This window comes from Enhydra lutris, unplaced genomic scaffold, assembly GCF_002288905.1.
Source record: "Enhydra lutris kenyoni isolate GAN:26980312 unplaced genomic scaffold, ASM228890v2 scaffoldscaffold57, whole genome shotgun sequence".
NCBI lineage: Eukaryota > Metazoa > Chordata > Mammalia > Carnivora > Mustelidae > Enhydra > Enhydra lutris.
This window is the reverse complement of record NW_019154141.1, coordinates 8,409,387-8,435,389: the sequence shown is the minus strand read 5'-3', so window position 1 is coordinate 8,435,389 and position 26,003 is coordinate 8,409,387. Positions and strand designations below refer to the sequence as shown.

Here is a 26,003-nt window from a genome sequence, read left to right as displayed (position 1 = left end):
AGGTGGAACAACTTGAAATGAGAAACCATGGACGCAGGGAGAGCCTCAGGCCCAGGGTGGTCTTCGAGTGCAATTCCCATTTTCCACGGCCTGGGGGGTCAGCCCCAGTGTGGCCAAATCCTGTCCCAGCCAGGGAGCCAATCAGCCGCAGACTCAAAGCCTGCTCCCTCAGTTAGCAGGCACCATGAGGGTTTTGGGGGGGCTGTGCCAGGCTCAGCGGGCCACCTCGCTGCTGCTATTAGACGAGAGACTCTTTGACCCCCGGGCGCACTGTCTGCCCCAGGGGCGGGGAGGGAGGGAGGGCGGCATCTGAGGGGCTGATGGGCATGAGCCCGATGGCCGGTCCAGAGTCCCCCGTCGAGCCCCTGTCCTCACCCGTGCCCGGCAGGCTGCTGTTCCCATTCTCTTGGCCATACATCCTGTTCATGGTGGTGGCAATCAGGCCCTCCTTCTCGGGGCCACCGTCCCCGCCGCCGTCCTGGCTGTGGCGGTACATGTAGGATGCCTGCTTCACCGTGCGCTGGAGCAGGTGCCGGCGGTAGGCCCTCTGGATCTTGATGGCGCACACCTCCTCGTGCTTCCTCTTGAGGGTGGTGGTGATGGGCTCATAGGAGACCTTGGAGGGGTTGGCAGCCATGAACTTCTCCTCCATGGTCTCCTTGAGAGAGTCCATTTCCCCAGAGTCGCCTAGGACCTCCTTGGTGAGGGCAAAAAGGATGTCCAGGCAGTGGATTTTGTCCCCTGGCACCATGGGTAGGTCCAGCGTGATGAGCTTGATCTTGTTGGGCTTGGCGATCCTCAGCGGCTCCTGCAGGGTGTCCACAAAGTCTGAGAGGCGGCTGTACTCGATGAACTGCGTGGCATCGGGGTCGAACTTCTCCCACGTCTCATAGAACATCTCGAAGTCGTCCTCGCTGAGGGGCTCGCTGCTCTCCTCGGTGGCCACGTTGAAGTTCTCCAGGATGATGGCAATGTACATGTTGACCACGATGAGGAAGGAGATGATGATGTAGCTGCAGAAGAAGCAGATGCCAATGGAAGGGTTGCCACAGTCACCCCTGACGCTGGTGCCCGGGTTCTCGAGTGTTGGGTCACAGTCGGGGGGCCCACTGTTGAGGATGGGGTTCAGGAGCCCATCCCAGCCAGCTGATGTAGTGATCTCAAAGAGACAGATGATGCTGTTGCCAAAGGTCTCAAAGTTGAACATGTCATCGATGCCCGACTCCTTCTTGACATAGGCAAAGTTGGACATGCCAAAGATGGAGTAGATAAACATTACGAGGAAGAGGAGGAGGCCAATGTTGAAGAGGGCAGGCAAGGACATCATGAGGGCAAAGAGCAGAGTCCGGATGCCCTTGGCCCCCCGGATCAGCCGCAGGACACGCCCGATCCGGGCCAGGCGGATCACTCGGAACAGTGTGGGTGACACGAAGTATTTCTGGATCAGATCGGAGAGCGCAAGGCCTGCAGAGAGCAAGAGTGAGGAGCTCTGTCCTTGGGGTGGGAGGCGGGGTCAGGGAGCAGGTGCGGGGTGGGGGGGGTGGAGGGGGCATGTGGGGCTCAAGGGAGCCTGGCCTGGTGTGCTGTTCCCCAGAAGGGAGCAGGAGAAGCACAGCCCAAATGGTCTGACCGATGAGGCCGGGCTCTCCCAGGGTCCTGGGGGTGGGAGCTCCGCTCCACCCTGACACAGCCGGAAAGAGGTGAGATATGTATGCCCAGGCTGATGGGGTTGAGGGTAAGCCGACTCCCAAGGCTGTTTGTAGAAGCCCCAGGTGAGACAAAGGGAGGACAGCTCTGTGTGTGACTCTGAGCCTAACTTCTTTGTGACTCACCTTCCTCACCTGTAAAGCAGAGGTGGTAACAGCACCTACCTCCTGGGACGGCACAGTGTCAGGCAAATCATAAATGATCAATAAGTGGTTAGTTGCTATCACACTGACACACGTCTGTGCACTTGTGTGTGTACGGATACTGGAACCGTCTGTCTTCCACTAGGCACCTCGGCAGCCAAGTGTGCATCTACTAACGGAGCAAACGTTTTTAGAAGTGTGTCGTGGGTGTGCAGCTGACGGCCTGCGTGTGAGCCCGGCCCGTGTGCTTTCTGGGCATGGTGTGGACGCCAGCAGCCTATGCATGTGTGTCCGTGTACATGCGTGTGCGAGCTTTCCAGGTGCAAGGGCAGGTGTGTGAGCGCAAGGATGGGAGCCGCAGGCCTCCCTGGGTGGGTTTGCCCAGCCCGGCCCCGCTCACCCACGATGGACAGGATGACGACCACGAAGTCGAAGATGTTCCAGCCCACAGTGAAGTAGTACTGGCGCAGGGCGAGCATCTTGAGCACGCACTCGCCGGTGAAGATGATGATGAAGACCATGTTGATGTTGTACAGGATGTCCACCTTGAGCTGGCTCTGGTCGTCCGTCTCCACCATCATGGTGACCATGTTGAGGCAGATCAGGATCATGATCGTGATGTCGAACACCTGCTTGGTCACGCAGTCATACACCATGCCCTGGATCTTGTTCTACAGCACAAGGAGGGTGTGAGGGTGCGGAGGGTGAATGTGGGGATGTAGTGGTCAGGACCCACACGGTGTGGACAGGCCGGGGCCATGGGGTTACACACAGCATGACAGAGGGGTGTCAGGACTCGTGGTAGAATCGGCCATGGCAGGGAGGGGAGACCTGTCCGGACAGGATGTTCTGGAGGTTCCATGGGCTGCATCCTCCCTCCAGGACCCTTTCTCCCCTCAGGTTCCCCTGGCAACCTCTCTTCCTACTCCTGAATTGTTGCTCACCAGGGAGGGTGTCTGGACATCCTCTTCCACCCACTTCTAGGGGCCTCCCTCCCTCTAAAGGGATGGGCAGACACGGCGGGCTGTGCAAGGTCAGGTGAGGGGCAAACCAGTGGCTGGGGTTTGAGGCCACTGTTGCCCCAGCCTCACCACAGGTGGCCCCAGCCTCACAGTAGGGACACTGCCTGGTGGGCAGAGGGCAGCCTGCATTTGGTCCCCATCGGCCCCCTTGGGTGGAAGGTTCATCCAGGCTGTTAGGAAGAGGGGCTCAGAGGGCTGGTACCTGGGGCCGGGGAATTGGCTTCTGAGGCTTCTTGGAGCCAAGCTTCTTCATGGCATTGTAGTATTTCTTCTGTTCCTCCGTCATAAAGATGTCTTTCCCTCCAAAGTATAATGGGATGGTGCCGGTAAGGTTGAGGGCTCCTCTCCTGTGTCTTCAAGGCCTCCCCACCTTGGGCACCACCCTTAAAGCAGCCCCCACACCAGCAAGGGGACCTGGAGGGCCCAGAGATAGGGGCTGAGGGAGGGAGGGAGGGGAAGGGGGTCTGCAGGGTCCAGAGAAAGGAGGGAGGGGAGTGGGGTGACAGCAGAGTGTGGAAGAGGACCAGCACTGGCTCATAGCCTAGGCCAAGTCACTTTCTCAAAGTCGCCGGGGAGGATCTGAACCCAAGCTTCCTGCATCAGTCATCCCACCGGCACCCCACGGTAGGGGCTGAGGCGGCATGTGGGACTATAGGGAGCGAAGGGACCAGGGAGCGAAGAGAGGGAGGATAGAGCCCAGGGAGGGTGGGTGGACACTCATCTTCTTCTTCTGCTGGTTGAAGTTGTCAATGATGACACCGATGAAGAGGTTGAGGGTGAAGAAGGACCCAAAGATGATGAAGATGACAAAATAGAGGTACATGTAGATGTTCACCTCGTACTGGGGCTGTTCTTCCTTCTGCAGAGGCCACAGGACAGGACAGGATGGGACAGCCACAGGGATGGGGCGGGATGGGACGGGATGGGGGTGGGATGGGATGGGATGGAGAGGTTGGGGGGAATGTTGGCTGCTCCCCACTCCCCATCTCACTGTTGGCAGGAAGGGCATCCTAGGGCCCAGAGGTGGACCCTTCTACCCCTCAGGCTGCTGAGTTTGGGGGCTCCTCAGGAGGTGGCATGGGGCCGGGGATGGTTGTGTTTCTGGTCTGCACCCTCTCCCCTGCCTTGCTTGCCAGCCACATTTCGGTGAGCCCTACTCACCTCCCGGGAGTCCACCGCCGCATACATGATGTCCATCCAGCCCTTGAAGGTGGCCTGGGAGAGTGTGGTTAGGTTTGAAGAGAGGGGCTGCTTCCCATTTCTACCATCCATGAGTCTCCCTCCTCACCCTAGCCTGGTCCTCCCCAGAGCCCCACAGGGCAGGCATCACATAGAGACCAGAGAGGTCTAAATATTACCTCAGGGTCCCACAGCACTGGAAGCAGGGGGGGTGGGCTCCTAACGAGGAGTAGCAGTGGGTGCAGGTACAGTAAGAATCTGGGAGCACTTCCATCTCAGTTTAGTGCAAGGGCAGCGGGTTACACTTACCACCTGCAAGAGGGAGAGGTAGCCTAGACCCACATTGTCATAGTTGACCTTGACGTTGAGCCAGCGGACCTGGCCTGTGTGCATAAGGCTCTCACAGTCTGATTTGTTGTTGACCTCGGAGATGTCAAACCTCTCAGAGGTGGTGGTGTTGATGCAGTAGTAGAACTTGCCGGCAAACAGGTTGACGCCCATGATGCTGAAGATGAGCCAGAAGATGAGGCAGACAAGCAGCACGTTCATGATGGAGGGGATGGCTCCCAAGAGGGCGTTCACCACCACCTGGGGGGCCGGGGCGAGGGCTTGTTGCCAGATCTTTACCCAGGCTCCTTTGGGACAGGGCTCCCCACCTACACTAAGGGGACCAGACAGGGCTGGGCATGGTTATTCAGGGAAGGCTTCCTGGAAGAGGGTCGCTCTGAGCCCGGCCTGGGGGAGAAGTCTGCTGGGCTCTATGTTGGGGGTGGGGGTGGGGAAGTGAGGAGTAGAGTAGGGGTGCTGCGGGCCTAGTGGTTGAAGAGGGCTCTCTGCTTGGCTGGAGCTATCAGCCCAGAGTCAGGGCATTAGGCTTCTCTGGAAGCAGCCTGGCCACGGGTCACTAGGCAGGAGACAAACACTCCTTTCTTGGCCCCCATAGGAAACTCAGCCCCCATGACCCGGCCCCCTGCATCCGTTCCTAGCATTAGAGACACAGATACAGAAAAGAAGCCATCGGGGTCTTCAAAGGAGAAGGACCCTGTGCCCCACCCCCAGCCCTGGTTGCACAGGCTAGCTTCACTCTGTCGGGTTGGCCTAATCTTGAGAATCGCCCTTTCTGAGGAGAAGGTGTTTCATGACTTCCAGACAGAGTGGGCGGCACAGACCTGGTGATGCCTGGGGTATAGCTCTATTCTTGGCCGGGGCACCTTCCAGCTGCATGGGCAGGTCATTTCCCCTTGGGGAGGAGGAGTCCCTGGTTCTGAGGCAGGAGGACCCAGCACTGGCTGGCCCCTTGCATGAACAGGAGGGAGCCCCTCTGGCTGAGCGCCCTGCTGGCCTGCGACCAGCTGCTGCACAGACATCTGTCCCTGTGAGTGGGTCTTATTCCCAACAGACCTCTCTTGGCTGGAGAAGTCCCAATTGTCTTGGCCAAAGCTTCTATTATTTACTGTCACTTCTGTTCTCAAGGGCCTGATGGAAGGGTGGGCAGGCTCAGAGCCCATGCCCAGGCCCTGCCTGCTTGTCCAGGTTGCAGAGTTCTGGTGAGCTGGGGTCTGAGGCCGGGGAGGGACATCTCGACACCCACGGGCCTGCCTTCCTTCTTCCTCCTTCCTAGGGAAGGAGCGCCCTTCCTAGGAGCTGATGCAGCCTCTGCTGCCCCCCAGAGGTGGCAGGGATGAGCTAAGGAGGGGCTGAGCGGTGGAAGGGGCATTTGGGTGGTATGGAAGGATGTCTGGGAGTCCTCAAATCTGGCCTTCAGCAGGGCCCAGAGTCCCCGGCCTCTCCTCCCCGAGTGGTGGCTGGAGTACAGACCTGTGCTCACCGCACCGCGCCCTGCGGTGGCTGCTCCCCCAAACCCTAGCCCTCCTCAGAGCCCCCTTGGGCACCCACCCTCATGCCCTCAAATCGGGACAGGGCCCTCAGGGGACGCAGGGCCCGCAGGGTCCGCAGGGATTTGATGGGTCCCAGCTCCGAATAGCCCAGCCAGTTGGCCACCAGACTGATGATGGAGACCTGCAGAGGGAGAGTGGGCTGGTCAGGGCGGGCAGGGCCTCCTCTGCCCCAGGGGTGCCTTGGGATCTGGCCGCGGGGCACACTCACATCGACAATGAGGAAGTCCAGCCAGCACCAGGCATTGGTGAAGTACACCTTGAAGCCGTAGGCCACCCACTTGAGCAGCATCTCCAGGATGAAGATGTAGGTGAACACCTTGTCCGCGTACTCCAGGATGGTGCGGATGACTCGCCGCTGCTCGATGTAGATGTCCTCAAAGGCCTGGGGATGCCAGCATGGCTGGGGGTGGCCGGAGCTACAGAGGCGGGGGCGGCAGCCCCGGCCCCCACCCAGTCTACTGCCATGGCTTTCCCGGGGTCTGGACTGGGACCAGGCCAAGGCCAGGCTGTTGGCTTTTCCCAGACTCTGTGGGGCCCATAGGGCAAGCGAGTTTCCCCACAGAGAGAAGCCGCTCAGCAGCCCTTCCCCAGGGGTGACACTCAGTCACCTGCTTGGGGGCCTGCACTGTGACACATGTTCAGCCCTGACCACCCCTTCACTCAACATTCCCAGGGCCTTCCCACCTCTGCCCTGGCCGCCACCTGTCACTGGGGGTGCACACAGAGTTGGACCCTGCCTGTCGCTTTACGAAAATGAACAACTTTCTGCGTCATATCCCGCAAGCACAAGCGAGTCCCTTTAGGGTTCTCTGGGGCTGAGACCGCCCAGGTCTCATCCCTCCCATGGTATGAAATGGTAGGGAGTCCCAGGAGGGCCTCCTTTGGGCCTGGCACCTGCCGCTGCCCACGCCCACCCCCCAGGGCATGCCTACCAAGGCTCCGCTGCTGAGCAGGATCATGAAGACGATGAAGGTCTCAAACCAGTTGTGCTCGACAATCTTGAAGCAGGCCCTGCGGAGCGCCCACCACATCTTCCCACGGCCCTGGGAAATGTCCACGTAGAGGACAGGGCAGCGTTGCACGCAGGCTGGGGGAGGGAAGGGGGCAAGGGTACCACATCACAGGACTGGGGGCTGGCCCCAGACCCGCAGGCAGCATGCTCCCACCCCCTTCCCGAGATTGGCTGAGCCCATCTTCCCCACCCCTCCCTGGCAGGCTTCACACTGCCCAGCCCAGGCCCTGGGCGCAGCAGGGGGTGTGCAGGGCTCTTTCCTGCAGGGCCAGGCTGGCCTCTCTCTGCTGGTGAAGCCGAGGAGGGTAATAGTCCTGGAGCAGCCATTCCAGAGCACCTGCCCTTCCCAAGCACTGGGTCACACTCAGGGCCTTGTGGGGGTTCCGTGCGGCAGTCCGCAGGGCCTGGTGTGCACCCACCGCACATGCTTGAGGCTCAGGGGGTCAGGGGCTGGGAGGCATTCGGGCTCTGGTGCCCCTCCCTGGGGCTGTATTTCTCCCAGGCTGTGTCAGGGCATGGCAGCATGGGGGGTTGCGGGGAGGCTCTGCCTGCTCTCAGTGATGCACATGGTCTTGAGATGTCCTCAAGGAGGCAGGTGGCTGGGGCTGGGCCGGGATGTCACCTGCACCCCAGGCCCTGGCCTAGTCTGTCCCTTCCAGGGGCTGCTGGGCTGGCGGAGGCGCCAGGGGAGGCAGTAGGGGTGCACGCACACAGCTCTCCCTCACCCTCCGTGAAGCACTCCTCGGGCTGTTCCCCATCAGGGTTCTCTTCAGCCTGCTCCTCGGGGTCCTCCTCAGGGGGCTTATAGTCGGCAGTGCTGCAGACGGAGGAGTTCCCATCTAGGGGCTGCGCTGGCTTCTGCAGGGGACCACAGGGTGACGTGAACCCTGCGTTCTCCCACCAGGTGAATGGAGGAGGTCAGGATGGGGGACCAGAAGGGAGAGGAGAAAGGGGGTGGAGCTGACCTACTCATCATTCAGCACTCATTCATTCCCTGAGCCCCGGGTTATGGAGCCAGTGCTGTGGCCTTCGCAGAACCACAGCAACCAAGGCAGCTATGGTCCTGCCCTCACGCACTTCCGTTTGGAGCAGGGCTGGGCTGAGGCCTGGGAAGGGATGGTGAGGACAGAAGGAGGCAGGTGAGGGCCTCAGGTAAGGGAGGAGGCTGGGGGGGGGGGTGGCTGAGCCAGGCTGGGGAAGTGGAGGAATAAGAGGCCTGAAGGGGCTTTTGAGGGAGCATGAAAGGGGTCAGAATGGAGCCGGGGCTGCCAAAGCCTGCAGGGAATTGCACGCAGTGTCCTCAAGATCTGGGCCTTCCCATGTCCAGGGTCTGCTGGGCTGAGGAGCCCAGAAAGGATGAAAAACTTTCCCCAGCAGAAGCTCCAGCTTGGAGCACAGGGAATCCAATGGGAGTGGGGCAAGACTGGGGAGGCGAGTGTCTGGCCTTGCCAGGCCCCCCCCTGTCCTGAGCCACGTTCTTGGCTCTAGCCTCCCTCCTCAAGGGAACCCCTTCATGGCTGGAGCTGAGGTCCCTGAATGGGAAGATGGAGAGGACAGCTCTGGATCCAGAGTGGCACGAGAAAATTAAGGAGGTCCCCTTGTGCCCAGTTGACAGAAAAGGAAACCGAGGCAGGCATTAGGTCAGCCAGGGCACCCACTAAGCCACTTGCCCTATTTGTGTGTCCCAACTCCCACAATCACCCTTGGAGCCTTGTTTGCCCCCCTGAGAGTCCCCGGAGCCTTGGCCCTGGGTGCTCTCCTGCCCTCCCCCACCCCCGCTCCTCATACCGAGGTCGGTGCCACATTTCCCTGGGTATTTATAGCTTGGCAGGCACTTGGCCCCCTGGTAAGTCAGCGTGACACATATCGGGGGAATAAGGAGTCAAGAGCTTTCAGGGCAAAATTCTTTGAGACTCCAGTGCCCAGCCAGGCCCAGGGCCGAGATGGTGGAGATGGGGAAGGGGCCCTGCCCTACCCGAGGTGCTAGCCCTTCCCTTGCCAGAGCTGGAGGATGGGATTTGGGGCTCAGAGTCCACTCCCTGGAGAGGCTCAGGCTGAGGCCCCAGCCTCAGCCTGAGCTCCTGGGATGACTACAAGTCCCTCTGTCACCCTTGCTGGGAAGAGGAAGGAGGAGGGGCATCTCCTGGATGGGTGGGTCAGGGCTACCGCTGAGACTGCCCAGCTCTCTGCTTTCCTTGTACCCAGCCCCTGTGGCCCCCCATCCCCCTCCACCCCTCAGAGTCCCCAGTCCAGACCCAGCACTTTGGCCCACCCTGGGAGGTTGGGACCAGCTCCAGTGAGGTAACCGGAGGGCCTTCAAGTCCAGAGGAGCCTTAAGAGGGTCATCTTGGGTCCTAACCCTGGAGCCAAGGCACCACAGATAGGAACGTCCTGTCCAAGAGCACCACCTGCTGGTGAGGGGGGGCCCAGGTGGAGGTGCAGAGCCAGAGTGAAGGGACACTGGGCAAGGACAGGCAGGTCCCATCCAGTTAATTGTCAGTCACCATGCACAGAGAGCCTTCTGTGTGCTTATACACAGCCTCTCACCTACTGCTCCCGACCCTGCCCTGAGGGAGGTGCCATACACCCATTTTACAGATGGAGAAACCGAGGCTCAGGATTTGTGACTTGTCTAGGGTCACACAAAAATTTGAAGCCATGTCTATCTGACCCCTGGGCCCCTCAAGCTGGGTGCTGGGATGGGCTCACCTTGCTATCCTCAGGCTCTGAGAATGTGTCAGTCTCCTCCTCCGTGGGCATCTCCAGGTCGGACTCCTCGGAGGCGATGGGCACGTGAATGGTCAGGTAGGGATTGTTGATGAAGTTGAGGTGGTCCAGCTCGGTGCTGGGGGGAGAACCGTCAACCAGGGCCACGTGGTTCAAAATGTGATTGTCCTTCTTCAGGTCCTTGTCACCCTCGTCGGGTGGTGGCTCCTTCTTCTCGTCCTCTGGGGCACTCTCCCCGGCCTCCCCAGCCTCCCCAGGCTTCCCGAGGCTGAGCATGATGTCCTTGGGGCGCAGGATCTTGCCATGCAGCAGTCCCAGGAGAAAGGCTTTGGCAAAGCCGATGCCCCACTTGATGCGCCCAATGGCGATCTGCAGGTTGTTCATTTCGCCATCCTCGTCGGAGGCAGCCAGGCTGTCAGCGCTGAAGGAGCTCAGCAGCAGGGCCAAGAAGAGGTTCAGGACCTGGGAAGCAGGGGTTGGGAGGAACCTGAGCTCAGCCTCAGGGGGTCCGCTGAGGGTGCCACCTTTAGCCAGCTTGAGGGGCCTCAGGCCTCCAGATCAGACCTACCACATGGGGACATTTAAAAGGTTATTGCCTAATGGAATCCTCACAACTGCTCGGGGAGGTGGAGCATTCCTATAGGCCCTACTTTGCAGAAAGAGAAGTTGAGGCTTAGGCACATGCCAGGAGTCTGCAAGATTGGGTCAGAGGCAGGGTTTGCAGAGGCCCACTGGGTGACAAGGACTCTTTCCAGGACTCTGTCCTCCACATCCGCTGCTTGGGAAGGCAGAACAAAGAACAGGGCTCATGTTTCTGAGTTTCCAGGACTTATTGGGACCCTGAATCAGCTGAGCCTTCTTTTCCTGTCTGTTAATAGAGCCTGTGCTCCCTGGTGCTCAGAGCAACGTACCCTATTGCTCTGGGAAGGACATTTGCTAGTCACCCCCTTTTCTCTTCTCGGGATTCCCTGCTCCACCTCGCTTTCTTCCCACTCCCATTTCCCTGCTGAAAGGTTTAATACTGGTCTACCCCTCCAGTCTCCAGCTTTATTTTCCAGAGACAGACCATTGCTGAGCCTCTCCCACTGTGATGTCAGGGAGCTCTCACCTAGTACAGACAGACCTTTGACCAGATCAGTGCGGTGGGTTTGCGTGGTAGTAGAGACTGGGGTGCGCAGGCTTTGAAACCATGCTGCTCGGCCTTGAAGCCCGGCGTACTAGTGATGTGTCCTGAGGCAAATCATATCGCTGCTCTGTGCCTCTGTTTCCTCATGGGTATAATGGGGATGGTTCTAGTACCTACCTCCTTGCATTGTTGTGAAGATTGAAAGATCAGTCTAAGTAGAGCACACAGTAGGCACTCAAAACATGTTGGCTGTCATGTGTGCAAGGGCAGAAGGTATAAGGTATAGGGAAGAGTATGATTAGCTCTGAGGTCAGCTCAGCATTTTATTGATAAGGAAACTAAGTCCCAGAGAGGTAGAGGGATATGCCCTGAGACATCCAACACAGTCAGGGCTAGAATCCAGGTGTCCAGTCATTACATAACTTTGGAAGACATCATTCATTTAGACTACAATGTGAATGGCAGCCCCAGAGGCTGTGCCTCTACCTTCCTAGTGGCTCTGCCTTCCACCAGTCTCCCTTCCCCAGGGAACAAAGAGGACAGTGAAACCCAGCTGCAGTGGGGGGTCCTGGTTCCTGCCAGCCGGAGGCAGGGCCGGGACTTACTCTGGGCACCTAGGGACAGGGCTAGTTGTATAAGTGGACAAGAAGGAGTAGGGGAGCCTGTACATGTCCACCCCCGGCTGACTTCTCCATGTGGCTCTTATGGCCTGGTTTCACTGGGACTCCTCCAAGGCCTTTTTATCATCACCTTAACTACCATGTTAGCAGAATGCCTTTAAAGTACGTATTTCTATAAATACACACACTGGGGAGAAGGTGTGTGCGGGGGGCATTCCTTCCCATCTCCTTGCCCTCTAGCCGCTTTTCTTTTGCCCCCAACCAACATTTATGGGTCTTTCTTTCCCTTTGCTGGGGTGTGGGGGGGGGAGGCATCCAGTGTTCAGAAACACATCTGAGATGGGAATTAGCTGCTCTCTGGGTCAGGAGGGTTTGCACACGGCGCCTGCCTAGGACAGAAATAGCTGCGTCAGGCAAGGCGTGGGGAAGAGGACTGGGGGGAAGGGGGATGGACATCATGTTCCCCCAGGGGCTCTGAGGGGTGGGTTACCTATGCCCTCATCATTTCCTCTTCTTCGCAGTAACCCAGAGCAAGTGCCCAAGTGCCACAATGCAGGGGGCATGGGGCCCCACACTCACTGGCAGGATGCCTCCAGTGCCCTCTAGCAGACACTGGCTTCCAGGAAGCCTGGGTGGGGGGGCAGTAGGCGGGGACAGTGCCCAAGGAGCTGCTGGTGACGCCTCCCTGGGCTGCTCTACTCCCCCTGAGCCAAGCGAGGGCAGATCAAGGCAGAGCTGGGCTGGGAAGGAGTATGGGTGGGGTGTGCGTGCGCGCGCGCGTGCGTGTGCGTGCATGTGTGTGTGTGTGGGGTGACACGCCTGTGTGACAGGCACACAGAGGCAGTGCAGGGGTTCTAGACTGCTTGGGTTCCAATCCTGTGCAGGTTACTAGCTTCCCTCCCTGAGCCTTTGCTTCCCTGTCTAAAAAGCAGAGATGAAACAGCACGTCCCCTGAGGTGATGACGAGCATCAAGAGACAGACACACAGAAGGCGCTCAGAATGCTGGGCAAATGCACATGGAGGTCAGCTGTCACTGTCGTTACTGCCCGTGTTGACGCTGTCATTCTCACCCCCGCTGCTGTTACTGACGCAGACTCAGGTTCTAGCCCGGGCTCAGTCTTACACTAGCTGTGTGGTCCCCTGCAGTGGCTTCTCGGAGCTCGGTGCCAACGTGACCTCCCTCCCGGGGTTGGGAGCGCATTAGGGATAAGGCAGGGAAAGCCCTCTGCGCAGGCAGAAGCCCAGTCCTCGGGGAGGGTGGGGGTGACCCCTATGGCAAAGACCTGAACCACCACTCCCCGCAACCCACCCCCCCTAGCCCCCGCCTTGTAGACCAAGTGCTTTGCTGGGCGCTCAGACCATGTGCTCAAGTGGGTCAGCACTGTCACCATCCCCATTTTCCACGTGAGAAAAATTGAGGCCAGAGAGATGGTTAAATAATGTCTCAGGGTTTCCCAGTCAGTATGTGGAAAAGCAGGGGCTTGCAATGTTTTTGAGTTTACCCACGTACAGACAGAAACCCACTACAGACCCTTTCAGTCGTGCTGGGCCTTAACCTTTACCTTCACAAGCTTCTACTCAGAGCTAGCTACCCACGCCATCCCACCCCCGTTCTGCTGGGGCATCTTCTCTCTCTCTCCCCCACACCCCAGGCCCTGGGGTTCTCCTGCCTAACTGTCCCTGGGGGCTCAGGACTTCAGTGGAGGTGACACTGGACGGCTCCCGCCCCAGCCGGAGCTCAGCGATATCTGAGAAGTGCTGACCTAGCAGCCCAAGGATTCCACCGGCCTTTGCAGAACGTGGGGACGTGCGTCTTCCCACCCCACTGTTGCCCAGGGCAGCGTCGGCCATGGGAGCAGCTGGGCACCAGGCTCCTGGCAGGAGTGCTGCCCACCCTGAGCAGGGCAGGAATTGTGGCATCAGGGTGTAGAGACAGGCCACACTGGGGCCCCAGCCACAGAAATGCTGGTCAGCGTGACGGCAGCCCGCACCCCTGCTCGTAATGGGGCCCCCTGTGGCTCTTCCCCAGCACCAGCCCCACAGGGAAGCCCTGAGCCACAGAAAGCGGCAGGATGAAGGCCGTTTATGCCATACTCTGGATTCTCCCTACTCCCGGGGCCTGATGCCAGGAACGGAAGAGGGTGAGAGGGTGAGAGAGGGACAGGAGGCCCTGGAGTTCTGGAGCCAACCCCGCGTGCCACCTTCCCGCACCCAGCTGACCACAGAGCAGTCGCTCGTTCAAGGTCACACAGATGACAGCGGAGCTAGGCCTGGAGTGTGGGTCTGCCTCCAGTTGTCGTGTTACTTTGCCCTAAATGCTAGGTTTCAACAGTACTACTCACAGTGTCCGCCTCTGGACTTGTGACAGCTGCGCTGGTTAGAAAGGCAGATTCCCAGGCCCTGGCCCCCAAGCTGCTGAATCAGACTCTGGGGACGTGGGGCCAGGAATCTATCTGGGTTTTAAGAAACTTCCAGGTGATTCTTAAGCAGGTTAAAATTGGAAAGCCACAGTGTTAAACTGTTTAAAATTGCCCTTTTGGGTGGGGGAGGCAGACCACAGTTCAGTGGCAGTGATTTAAACCAGTTTAACTGCATGGGGCAAAGGCCCTGGAAAGACAGCCCAATTTAAAGGACTTCATTGAATGTGACATGTTCCGCTTGGGTTTCCTGGCAGTGGTGGGGGGGGGGGGAGAGGAGCCACCCAGCGGGCCCAACTCACCACTAGGTTGCCAATGACCATGACCATGAGGAAGACCGTGAGGCACATGGCCTGGCCGGCCACCTCCATGCAGTCCCACATGGTCTCGATCCATTCCCCGCACAGGATGCGGAAGATGATGAGGAAGGAGTGGAAGAAGTCGTGCATGTGCCAGCGGGGCAGGCTGCAGTCGGAGGAGATCTTGCACACGCACTCCTTGTAGCTCTTGCCGAACAGCTGCATGCCCACCACGGCGAAGATGAACACGATGATGGCCAGCACCAGCGTCAGGTTGCCAAGCGCGCCCACCGAGTTGCCGATGATCTTGATGAGCATGTTCAGCGTCGGCCACGACTTGGCCAGCTTGAAGACCCGCAGCTGGGGGCAGGACGGCGGGCGCCAGTGAGGCCCAGCCCCCTCCCCCCACCCGGCCTGACCCGAGGGAGCCCCATCCTCGGGAGAAACAACTCTCCAGAACAACTCAAATCCCTGCCCCGTGAGTGAGCTGAGGCCTCGGTCTGCCGCTCTGTTAAATGGGAATCCTCCTATCCGACCACCTCATCCTCTTTATGTGTTCAAAAGAAATGAACTGTATCATTTAAAGATATTGGCTGAAGTATTTACAGAGACAGTATATGTCAGGATTTGCTTTCACATCCCCTCCCCCACAAAAAATAAGGGAGAGATGTTGATGGCTGTTGGAATGTTGATGGCCTTTGGAGTGGGTGTAGGCACACAGATTTCGGTAGACTTTATATGTTTGTGGATGAAGGACAGGTCCCGTAACAAAGTTTGGAAAAATTAGAAGTGTTCCTATGGGGTGGTGGAAAGGATCCTAAACCGGACTCCCAATTCTACTACTAATGAGCTTCCCGAGCCCCAGCCTTCAGGTCTGCAGTATGGTCTCTGCTCCACTGTCACCCAGGTCCCTGGGAGTCAAGCCCAAATGTCAGCTCCCAGGGCTATCATTTTGGTCCCTGGTAGCCCTATGTGATAAAGGGAGGGGGCTCTCTTTCTCCCCATTTCCAGTCAGGAAGGTTCTGAGTGGTGGAGCGGCATGCACCAGTGGCTTCTTGGGGATCCCTCCTCCCATCCCCCCTGCATACCCCCACCCAGCCCCTCCTCAGCCTGGCCACAGGGCCTCACGCACCAGTCGGAAGGAGCGGAGCACAGACAGCCCTTGCACATTGGCCAGGCCCAGTTCCACCAGGCTGAGGGTGACGATGATACTGTCGAAGATGTTCCAGCCCTGCTGGAAGTACTCATAGGGGTCCATGGCGATGAGCTTCAGCACCATCTCTGCTGTGAAGATGCCAGTGAAGACCTGTGGGGGGTGGAGGGTCCACATCACAGAGCCTCAGTTTACACGGGGCCTGGGGGGTCCCCCCCGACTCCCACCTCCTGGCAGAGCCTTGAGTGGGGGCAGGCAGTGGTACCCGCGGCCTACAGGTGTGCATGCGTGAGTGTGTGAAGAGTGGAATGGTCTTGCCCCAGGGCACAGTGGGTACCACCCTGAGACACCTGAACCCATCCGCTTCTGGCCTTGTGCCCATGGGCCAGTCACTTCACTTCCTGTGGCCTCACCCCAGTCATAGTATATAGCACTCATATAGCACTTTGTGGTTGATGCCATGACCTCACTAGGATGATGCCAATTTCTACATAGTTGTGAGCGATGGTCCCTTGTTCCAGAAATGAGAACATTGAGACTCCGAGAGCTAAGCGGCAAGTGCTCGCTCACGCCACCCACATGGGAATGAGTCAGACCTCAAACCCAGGTCTTGGGGTACTTAATTCAGTCTTCCTGTCTCTACACCCTACCCTCTCTACCGTGACTGGCAGGGGTCCTGAAGCTCAGCAAACCTTGGTGGACTTAGAAGTCTAGGGTAGGGGCCAAAAGGGGCAAGCCCAGGGATCCAGAAGGCCAGAGCTGCCCTCCATCAACCAGGCACAGGGGTGTAAGGGCTGCCTAGCCTCTGAAAACTCCCTGAGCACAGCCCCCCTCCTGCCGGGCACCAGCTGCCCTGGTCTACAGCCTGCCCAGGCACATGCTGAGCCCTGCCCGGAGCTGTCCCCGGCCATAGCAGGTGCCCAGACGGCAGCGCAGTGCGGGCAGGGGGTAGGCAGGGGCGGGCAGGTGGCAATCTGGGCCCATCACGCACGGCCCAGCAGCTGCACTGCAAGCCCAGGGCACACCCTTGCCCCCCCAGCCCAGTTTGGCCTGGCTGCCTCAGACGGATCCATGGGATAGACGTGCCTGCCTCACAGGCTGGGAGCCCAGGGTCTGATGCCCACGCCACCCACATTGTACTGCCACAGGCCCCCACAGCTCGTTCTCCTTGGGCTCTCCTCACCCTCAGGGTCGGGGGAGCATCTCACCCATTTGCCATCTGGAAACATGCTAAGGGAATGGGGAAGGGTGGGGTAGGGCTGGAGGATGAGGCGGCTTTTTCCCTTTGTCAGGCTCCACCGGGGCTGGAAACGAGGTGATAATGCTCCTAATGGGCAGGGATAAGCAGGCGGATCAGTGCGTGTCAACAATAGCCAGGCAGGAAAGGCCTGCAGGGAGCAGGCCTGGCCACGCTGGGGAAAATGGTAGTGGGCAGTGGGCTTGGGGGGAGGGGCTATGCCTGGGGCACCTCTTGGGCCTTGGTGCCCAGGGCCATATGCCCCCACTTTCAGGTCCCTTGGTCCCTCTTAGGCCCACAACAACCTCTGAAGGTAGAGACCTGTCACTCATGTCTCCACCCCCCGACCTCTGCCTCCATCCAGGGCATGGCCTGGACCTCAGACACCCTGAATCCTGATCCTAAAATGTTATGCCTGGACCTCAGACACCCTGAATCCTGATCCTAAAATGTCTAGCACCTCATCCCACTCTCTCTGCCTCCACATACCCTAAAAAATTCCACATCCCATCGATCACCCCACGTACCTCCCTTATATCTCAGTTCCTGTCCCCTGTATGCTGGGAGAATAAGCTCGGCTTGTCCCCGTATGCCCCCAATAGTGCCCCATATTTCCATACATCCCAGGTGGCCCCTCCCCCATCCTGCATGGGAGTGACACCTCTCCCTGTCCCCTCCTTACCAGGTTGCCCACGGTGAGCACGTTGTCGAAGTGCTCTGTCATCGGGTAATGCTCCATGGCCATGAAGAGGGTGTTGAGCACAATGCAGATGGTGATGCCCAGGTCCACGAAGGGGTCCATGACAATCAGGTGGATGATGTTCTTGAACTTCACCCATGGGGTGCAGCAGTTCCATATGAGGACTTTGTGGGCACACTTGTACCACCACGGGGGGCACTTCTGGTGGGCCTCTTCCAGCTCTGGGAGTAGGGTAGAAACACACCTGATGAGCACCCCCAGCCCCCGTGTCCTCCTTCCCTGACCCAGACCTTATGTCTCACCTTCCAGGCCTGCCCCTTGAATTTCACATCTCAAATATATCCCCTCGGCCAAGCCTACTTTAAGCCCCCCTCTCGGTGTGTTGCCCTCAAAACCTGCCCCTGGAGGTCCCACCCACATGCCCCAACCCCCTCAATGTCCCAACCCCCAAAGCCCCACCCATTAATGCTCCCACCCTCAAACCCCCACCCCCTCAGCCAGCCCTACCTGGAGCCCTTCTCTTAATGCCCTGCCTCAGGCTGGGCCTTCTTGGCATACCTCACAAAGCCCGCCCCCCAGTGACTCCCACCTTCTGCTCATGGCCCAGGGCTGTGATCTTTGGCAGAGGAGACCCCTGATCTCTGGCTGGGCCTGAAGGTCCCCAGGGAAAGGTGGGAGGCCCCTGCAGAGGGTTGGGTCCCATTCCACTTGCTGCTGGCCAGTGTCATTCAAAGCAAACCAAGGATCCCCCAGAGGGCTCTCCCTCCCATTGTCAGCAAAACTGACCCCTCCACTGTCCCCAGCCAGTCTAGCCTTTCCCACCAGAGTGGCTTTCTGGAAACATCCCCTGTTCTTGCCCCCCCAGCTCTAGAGCCCAGGGGCTCTGTCAGGCCCATGGATAAAGCTGCCCTTCCTGCTGGTCTTGAAGGCCTCCGCTGCCTGTGGGAGTCCTCAGCCTCAGCAGGATCTTATTTCATTACCACCAGAAATTTATGAGAGAAGTGCTATTAGTGTCCCCCATCTCTAGATGAGGAAAGAGTTGGAGAAGTCCCATGGAGACCTGGGTTCAAGTACACGACTGGGACACCCCCGGGAATTAGCTAATTGGGCCTCTCAAAGGCTGCGGATTCTAGTCTGATAGTAACAGCCACACCCCCAAACTGGTGACCCCCAAGTCACTTCAGGTGACTCAAACAGTGTCTGACACCCAAAACTTCTCACAACGGTCCCAGACAGGGTAGCGTTAAGTGATCTTCTCAGCCAGTGACACTGAGGACCCCTGGGGCATGCTCTGGGGCAGATCCCTGGATGCCTGTCATATAAAGTCAGGTGAGAAGGTGTCCTCTAGAGGTCTTCAAAGTCCACTAGCCCCTCCCAGTCCTTCCTGGCTAAAGGAAGGGGAGCGGGACCTGAGAAGGGAACCAGATCTCTTCCATGTTGGATTTCCATTATTCTTCCTTCCCTTGTTTCCTCCTTCCCTCCTCCCTCCTCTTTTTTCCCTCCCTCCCCTCTTTCCTCTCATTGATCCATACACCCATGTCTCTTCCCGTTCATTGATCTTCCAGCCCATCCATACACCTATTCATCCATCCACCCATCTTCTCACCCACCCACCTATCCATCCATCCATCCATCCGTGTTTGTGTCTATCCACCCTGCCCTTGTTACCTTATCCTGTTCTTTCCCTGACACTTGTAGGACAGTATGGGGATTTGCAGGAATCTGTGACCTCTACCTGGGCAGAGTTTGTCTTTGACCTTTAGTTTCTGCTCAGAAGACATATGAGGAGCAGGATTTCCAGTTTCTAGAACACTGGGCCTTCCTGGTTAGTATGATCCTCCTGTTCTTCCCCATTGTCTTGGCAACCCCCAAGGCCCTCCTGGAAGCCCCCACTTCCCACAGCAGCCTGGCCTTGCAGCCAGAACTGGGCCTGGCTAAGCCAGGACTGTATTTATCACGGCCGTTTCTTCGATGCCTATATTAAGTTACTGTCCTTCTAAAGCTGGGCCCAGCCAGGCCCCACCTGCCCCCCACCCCAAGAGTCCAAGTGGCCTAACGGGCAGGACAAGCAGAATAGGATGCCTTAGGGGTGTCAAGCACTCACCTTCCATAGCGTCTGAGATACCACTGTCTGCACTGCAGCTCTGCCGTGGGGGGCCCTTCTCCCCGAGCGAGGTATCTAGGCTGCCGTTGCAGTCTTTGCTGTGGGCTGGGTCCCCATCGGCCTCCCCGCCTTCCAGAGCCTGGGCGGCCTTGGCCTGTGGATCATCAAGGGTGGTGGGCACAGAGTCCACCTCAGAGCCTGGTGGATGGACTAAGAAACTCCCAGAGCTTCTTTCCAAGTCCTTTAGGATGGGGTCCCTCTTCTTGTCCTGTGCTGAGCCTGGTGCGGGTTGGGGGATGACCTCGGTGGTGATGGGATTGACAGGGTAGGAACCAAAATGGCTGAAGACCTTCATCCCTGAAGACTCCCCCACTCTTGGAAGTCTTGACAAACCCTACACTTCAGGCAGTGGTGAGGCAATGAGGGGGCTTCACCCCAGGGCCTCCCCAGGACACACCTCTCCCCCAGCATGGACCTATATCCTGCCCAGAAAGAATCACAAGACCACAGATATTTGAGCTGGAAGGTTACTTCAGGTTTAACTCCTCCAGATCCCTTGCTGTTTATAGGGAAACTGAGGCAGAGAGCTGCAAAATACTCTTTCTACTGCCTGGATGCCTCTCATCCCACCGAAGCCCCCAGCCTGGGGCCTTATATTCACCCTGCCTTGCAGCCCCCTACCCCATGCCTCTCCCCCAGTCTCAGCCTCCCCAGGAGAACCCTTGGCCTCCTCTCCCTGAGTCCAGACCTTCTCCAGCTCCTCCTGCTGCTTTTTGAATTTCTCCAACATCTGCTGAAACTCTTCTTCTTTCTCCTGATCCTCGGCCAGGGTGGCCTCATTCTGCTCTGCGTACGCCATGGCTACCACTGCCAGGATCAGGTTAATGAGGTAGAAGGAGCCCAAGAAAATGATGACCACAAAGAAGATCATGTAGGTCTTGCCAGCTGCTCGAAGGGTCTGGGAAGAGGGGGAGAAGGAGAGGGAGTGTAACATGGCCCCCTGCCTACTTTCACCCACCACCCCTCTCCACACACCCATTGCCCAGAAACAGGGAGGGTCGCTCACAGAGCTTGGTGACTTGAGGACCTTGAGGCAGGGGATAGCCATCTTTGGCAGGCTAAGCCACATTCTGGGGAACTTCAAAATACACACTTGAGACCCAGACTTTCCTGGTCTCCTGACTCAGAGAGCCCTGAGGACCAGAGACAGATATCTTGAGATCAGAGAGCCAGGATAAAAGAAAATTTTTTAAAATGGTGAACGCGGACTTTGGGGTCAACTTGAATCCTACCGTTGCTGCTGTGCCTGGCATCTAATACAAGCTCAACAAACAATAGTTGCCATTATTATTATCATCATCAATATCATCCGTGTTAGAAGGCATTGCTGCTCCAGAGGCCACCTGCCCACCTATACAAACAGTAGAAGCTAAATACTTGTGTAGGGGCCATGTTGAATTTCTAAGCTACCCTACTGGTTGCTGTGAGGCCTGGGGGTCTATTCCAGGCACAGATCTCAGCGCTTAAGGCAAAGGTAGAGAAGGAAGAAAAGGCTGTGCCTCAGATGTGGCAGGTCCCCAGTGTCAGAGGCCTCCAAGAAGCTGTCTGCTGGGGCCCTGAGAGGGCTCTCAGGGAGGAGGGGGCCCTGTTGCAGGTCCTGCCCTGAGGAGGCTGGGGTAGGGGAAGGGGAGGTGGCGGTTGGGCTGCGAGGCAGGGCTTCAAGGCAGGGCAGTGGCAGTCCTACCAGCTGGAAGAGATTCTCCCAGTAGTCCTGGGTCATGAGGCGGAAGAGAGCCAGGAAGGCCCAGCTGAACGTGTCGTAGCTGGTGTAGCCGTAGTTGGGGTTCCGCCCAGCCTTGATACACTCATAACCCTCGGGGCAGTGCCTGCGGATAAAACGGGGTGCTGGCTTTAGGGACGGAAGAGAACTCGAGCCGAGGGACAGTCGGGGGATCCCAAGAGGAAAAATCCTCTAGTTCTGTTTGCGCCCCCCAAACACGGAAGGATTCCTTTCACGTCCATGGGTTTTCCTTACGTTCCCATCCACCCCACGTCCTTGTCCCTAATCAGTTCCCGTCTTCCGACACCCCTCGGACACCTTTTCCCCGCCTCCCTGTACACTCACCCGGCATCGCTGCTGTTCCCACAGAGCAGGGCGTCATTGGCACCCTCCAGGAAATAGTAGTTCCCTTTGGGAGTCAGAGGCCACAAAGGAAACATGTCACCCACGTGGACACACCGTGGACACACGCACCCGTTGCACGCCTGTGGGCACATTTGTGTCCACCAATACACCAAGAGGAGGGTCTCTGGCTGCCCCTGCCCCTCCAGTAAGGTCTCTGGGTAGATACATGACAGGGAGCTGAGCCGCGGGCCCCATGAGCTCCGCACCTCCGCTGTGGGGTGGGCAGTCGGGATGCAGCAGGGGCACAGAGAGCCGGCGGGATAGGGCGCTTGCGTGTACGCGTGCGCATGCGCGCAGCTCCCATGCACCTGCGCGGGCAGCGCGACTGAGGGGTGAGCAGTGTGGCAAGAGCCGGAATCCAGGGGCCAGGTTGAAGAAGGAGTACTCCCCCCTGCCTCCCCAGGGTGAGTTCTTACTTTCGTCACTGATGTAGGCATCCCAGTCAAAGGTCGAGTTGCTGGCCCAGCTCTCATAGCTGTTCCACGTGTCGTTGCCATACCACGTGTCGTTGCCATACCACGTGTCATTGCCGTACCAAGCGTCATTGCCGTACCACGTGTCATTGCCGTACCACGTGTCATTGCCGTACCACGTGGTGTTCGTGTCATTGAAGGGCGGGGGCCAGCGCACGCACTTCTGCCGTAGGTTTCCCATGAAGAGCTGCAGCCCCACCAGAGCAAAGACGCTCAAGCAGAAGACGGTGAGGATCATCACATCGGACAGCTTTTTCACCGACTGGATCAGGGCCCCCACAATCGTCTTCAGCCCTGACCAGAGGGAGTGTGAGAGTAGGGAATGGGCAGGCGGAAAGCTCCTTCTCCTGCCCCCCTCAGGTCTTTGCCTACCACATCTCCTTCAGGGCTTGACTTATTAGGGGCACCACTTCCCTGAAGCCTTCCCAAATGAGCCCACTCTTCTCCCATCACATCCTTGATATGGAGCATTTGAATGGCACAGAGTCTTGGCCATGAGGAGAATGCACTATGAGGACCTTCCAGGCTGTTGCCTGACTCATAGAACAACACACAGGCACATGGTGGTGGTGAATAAATGTCACCAAGTCAACACTCCCAAACTGTTTTACACAACACTGATCTCCCCAGTTGTGCCCTTAAAAAAGAAGGGGTTCAATAAATGTTTGGGCAAGTCTCAGTTCTAGATTTTGCTCTTGGAGCATGACTGTAGATTATCCTAACAAAGGCTCTGACAAGTCCTGTAGAAACAAACACACTTTAATACCATGTTTCCTTAACTTACTTGACAACAGAACCCTTTTTCTTACAATGCCTATTCATACCCAAGGAATAGCAGCCCTAGACTGAGTTGGAGATATTATTGCAACCTGACCCTTTGGACAGACAAGGCATAGAAACTCTTACAAACTTTCAGAGATGGAGTCCCGTCATTTATGGAAAAGCCATAACTTCTTCTTTGGGCCTATTCAGAGCATTTCTCACTTCCATATCAGTTCATTTCCTTTTCTTATCCTGATGCAGAAAACAGGCACTCAGCACTGCCTTATCAAAACTCTCTGAGCTGGGAGGATGCTGGAAGCCTGGCATTGAGGAAGTGTACTCTGGCCTTCACTCAGTGACCAGTGAGCAATGTGGCCTTCAGGAAGTACTTCCCCTCCCAAGGCCTGTCAGGGTCTCACTTTCCTCAGACACATTTGCGGGTGTTGGACTAGGCGAAAATGATGGTGCTTTCCAGCATTTACACCTAATCCTCCTCCTCCCAGGGTCCGTCTCTTTTCAGACTGTCTTTCATGAAGCTTGTCCGGTTTTTCCACGTGCTTTTTTGAGGGTCTGGGTGATCTGGATTCTATTTATTTCATACTTCTTGATGCATTACTTTGGAATTGCCCTGGCCTCATTGCTCAGTGGTTATGTGGTGTGTTCCTTATCAAGCTCTCGGGGCTGGGACTTTCCATCACTCGTTCCCTTTGTCTCTCTCAGGATGAGTTCTCTGCTCTGCCCAGCTGCTCATTTCATTTAACACACATCCATGCACACTTAATCCTCGTAATTGAGTGGGACTATTATCACACACATTTTATAGAGTCCCAATGAGTGGGACTATTATCACACACATTTTATAGAGGAGGAAACTGAGTCATAGGTGGGTTGAACCAGTTGCCTGAGGTCAAAGTTAGAAAGTGGTGGAGATGAGACTTGAGCTCAGGAAATCTGGCTCAGAGTCTGTGCTCTAACCACCTTGCTGTGCTGCTTCTTGTACGCCCATCCTCCAGCCTCTGGCTCCTTCTCCTCCCTGGCCATGGGGCCCCCCCGACTATGTCCAGGTTTTGGTGTCAGAGCATTGTGACCCTGGGTCAGGCTCCTGGACCTGAATGTTAGGTTCCAGGCCTGGGCATAGGGGGGAGGCCTGCTGGCCCAGGCAGGGGGTCCCTGCACCTCCCCAGTACCTGGGATGACTGTGATGGTTTTCAGGGCCCGCAGCACCCGGAAGGTTCTCAGGGCTGAGATGTTGCCCAAGTCCACAAACTCCGTCAGGTACCTGGGCCAGGAGGTTGGGGTGAAGACTGTGTCAGAGTTGGGAGCAGATATGAGGGCAGAAGTCACAGCTTCTCTAGGCCCAGAATGAGGATTCCTGAGGAATCCTTGTGGTTGGGGTTACCACAGGGGTTAGGGGGAAGGCCATGTCAGACGCCCCAAGGTTTCTCTTCGGCTCTGAGAGCTGGGGAAGACAGTGCAGGAACTTTGATGGGGGTGGGGGTTGGGTAGCTCAGCTCTCCCAGTGTGTGAGGCCCATGGGATCGGGGTCCAGCACTGCCGCGTGTTGTGGCACACGGCGCGTGGTGGCACGTGGAGGAGGCATCGGGAGAGCCTCCAAGCCAGACCCCAGCCATGGCAGCCCCTAGGACGAGGCAGCTCACCGCACACCTGCCCGTCACCCCTGCAGCCCGCCCCTCCCAGAGGGTCAGCCCACTCAGCTTCTGCCTTGGGAAGCCCTCCAGGCCTTGCTTACGCCATGGTGATGACGCTGAAGTCCAGCCAGTTCCAGGGGTCCCGGAGGAATGTGAAGTCATCAATGCAGAAGCCCCGGGCCAGCATCTTGATGAGGGACTCAAAGGTATAGATCCCCGTGAACGTGTACCTGGTGGGGAGAGGGTGGCCAGGGCCAGGCGTGGCCATGATGGACCTCCCAGGAGGGAGGTCACAAAAATGGAATATGCTGCCCGGGAGGTTGATTGGTGAGAGTGACAGTGTGCACCCCCTCCCCGGGGTGCGGTGTTGATGGGGGGGACAGTAAGAGTGTGTGTCTTCCTGGAAGACAAGAGCAGTGCCACACGGGGCACCCTCAGATTTCAGACCCCTGGGGTGGGCTATGTCCCAGACCGGGTTGGGGTGGGGGGAGGGGGCCTCCGAGGAGGAGGAAGGAAGAGACTTACTCCACGTGCTTGGACCAGGAAGGCGGGTTGCTCATGGTCATGAACACGCAGTTGGTCAGGATGGTGATCATGATGAACATGCTGAACAGCGTCAGGGGAGGGTCAAGGAAAGTGAGGGAGCAGGTGGGAACAGAGGTGGGTGGAGGGCCTCCTCGCCTATAGCACCTGGCTCTGCCCACCCCCAGCCCATTCTTGCCCCGGCACACGCCCCGCTTGGGCAGGATATGAGTGGATGAGCACTTTGATGGCGCCGCGTCTGATGACACTGAAGGGGCTCAGCATGTAGAGGGCAGGCGTCGCAGAGAAGCGGAAGATGGCCTTGCCCTTGTTAAGGACGATGAAGGTCTGCGGCAGAGAAGGAGCTGTGAGACCCAGGAACAGGCAGACAGGCAGACAATGGACAGGCGGGGAGAGGAAACCCTACCGGCCCAGACCTTCTTGTCACTGTAGTAGGGGTCCAGGTCCTCCAGGGGGATGCCGATGACCTCGGGTGGGGGGTCCCCGTAGATGAGGGGCAGGTTCTTGCCAGCCTCCAGGTCACTGCGTGGCTTTCTTTCTGGCTCCTCGATTTCCATCTGCTTGTTCCTCTCCTGCCGGGCCTCTTCCTCCAGCGCCCGCCGCTCTATGGCCGCCAGGGACTCCCGGGTGAAGGGGCGCAGGCTCTCAGGGCCCAGAGGCACCAGGGTGGGCAGAGATGAGCTCGCCATCCTCGCATCCTGGGCTCAGCGGCCAGGAGGGTGGCAGGTGGCCTGGGAGGCTGCAGTGTGCCGCTCCCTGGGGGCTAGGCGCCTACCAGGCCCTGGGCCTGCTGTCTGCTACTCACCTCCTGTCTGCCCCGGGGCCAGACCGGGGGGGCCGACGCGCAAGCCCTGTCGGGATGGGGAGCTGTGCCTGCAAGGCCTGGGCAGGTGCTGGACACAAGAGCATCCCCCCTCGGGCCTGCACCACTCTCCCCAGCAGGGAGTGGGCTGCCCTCCGGACAGACAGCAAACCACCAGGTCCTCTTCGGTGGGGCCAGTGCCCCAGTGCCTTCAACCACCTCCTGCGCCCAAGCTCTGGAACTG

General features: G+C 58.0%; 1 protein-coding gene across 1 annotated transcript; it reads right to left on the bottom strand.

The window, feature by feature from the left end:
* Positions 1–238: 238 nt before the first annotated feature.
* On the bottom strand, positions 239–25,646 carry LOC111158067 (sodium voltage-gated channel alpha subunit 4). Its single transcript, XM_022519876.1, has 24 exons — positions 25,374–25,646; positions 25,166–25,284; positions 24,940–25,029; positions 24,516–24,644; positions 23,953–24,044; positions 21,947–22,297; positions 21,471–21,534; positions 21,090–21,231; positions 20,094–20,303; positions 19,346–19,499; positions 17,224–17,462; positions 15,284–15,457; positions 14,155–14,511; positions 9,671–10,150; positions 7,687–7,819; positions 6,882–7,036; positions 6,158–6,331; positions 5,948–6,070; positions 4,361–4,639; positions 4,034–4,087; positions 3,594–3,731; positions 3,075–3,179; positions 2,251–2,521; positions 239–1,464 (listed from the first exon to the last, which is right to left on the bottom strand). Exons 1-24 carry the CDS (start codon positions 25,644–25,646, stop codon positions 239–241), a joined length of 5,532 nt encoding a protein of 1,843 aa, XP_022375584.1.
* Between the last annotated feature and the right edge of the window lie 357 nt (positions 25,647–26,003).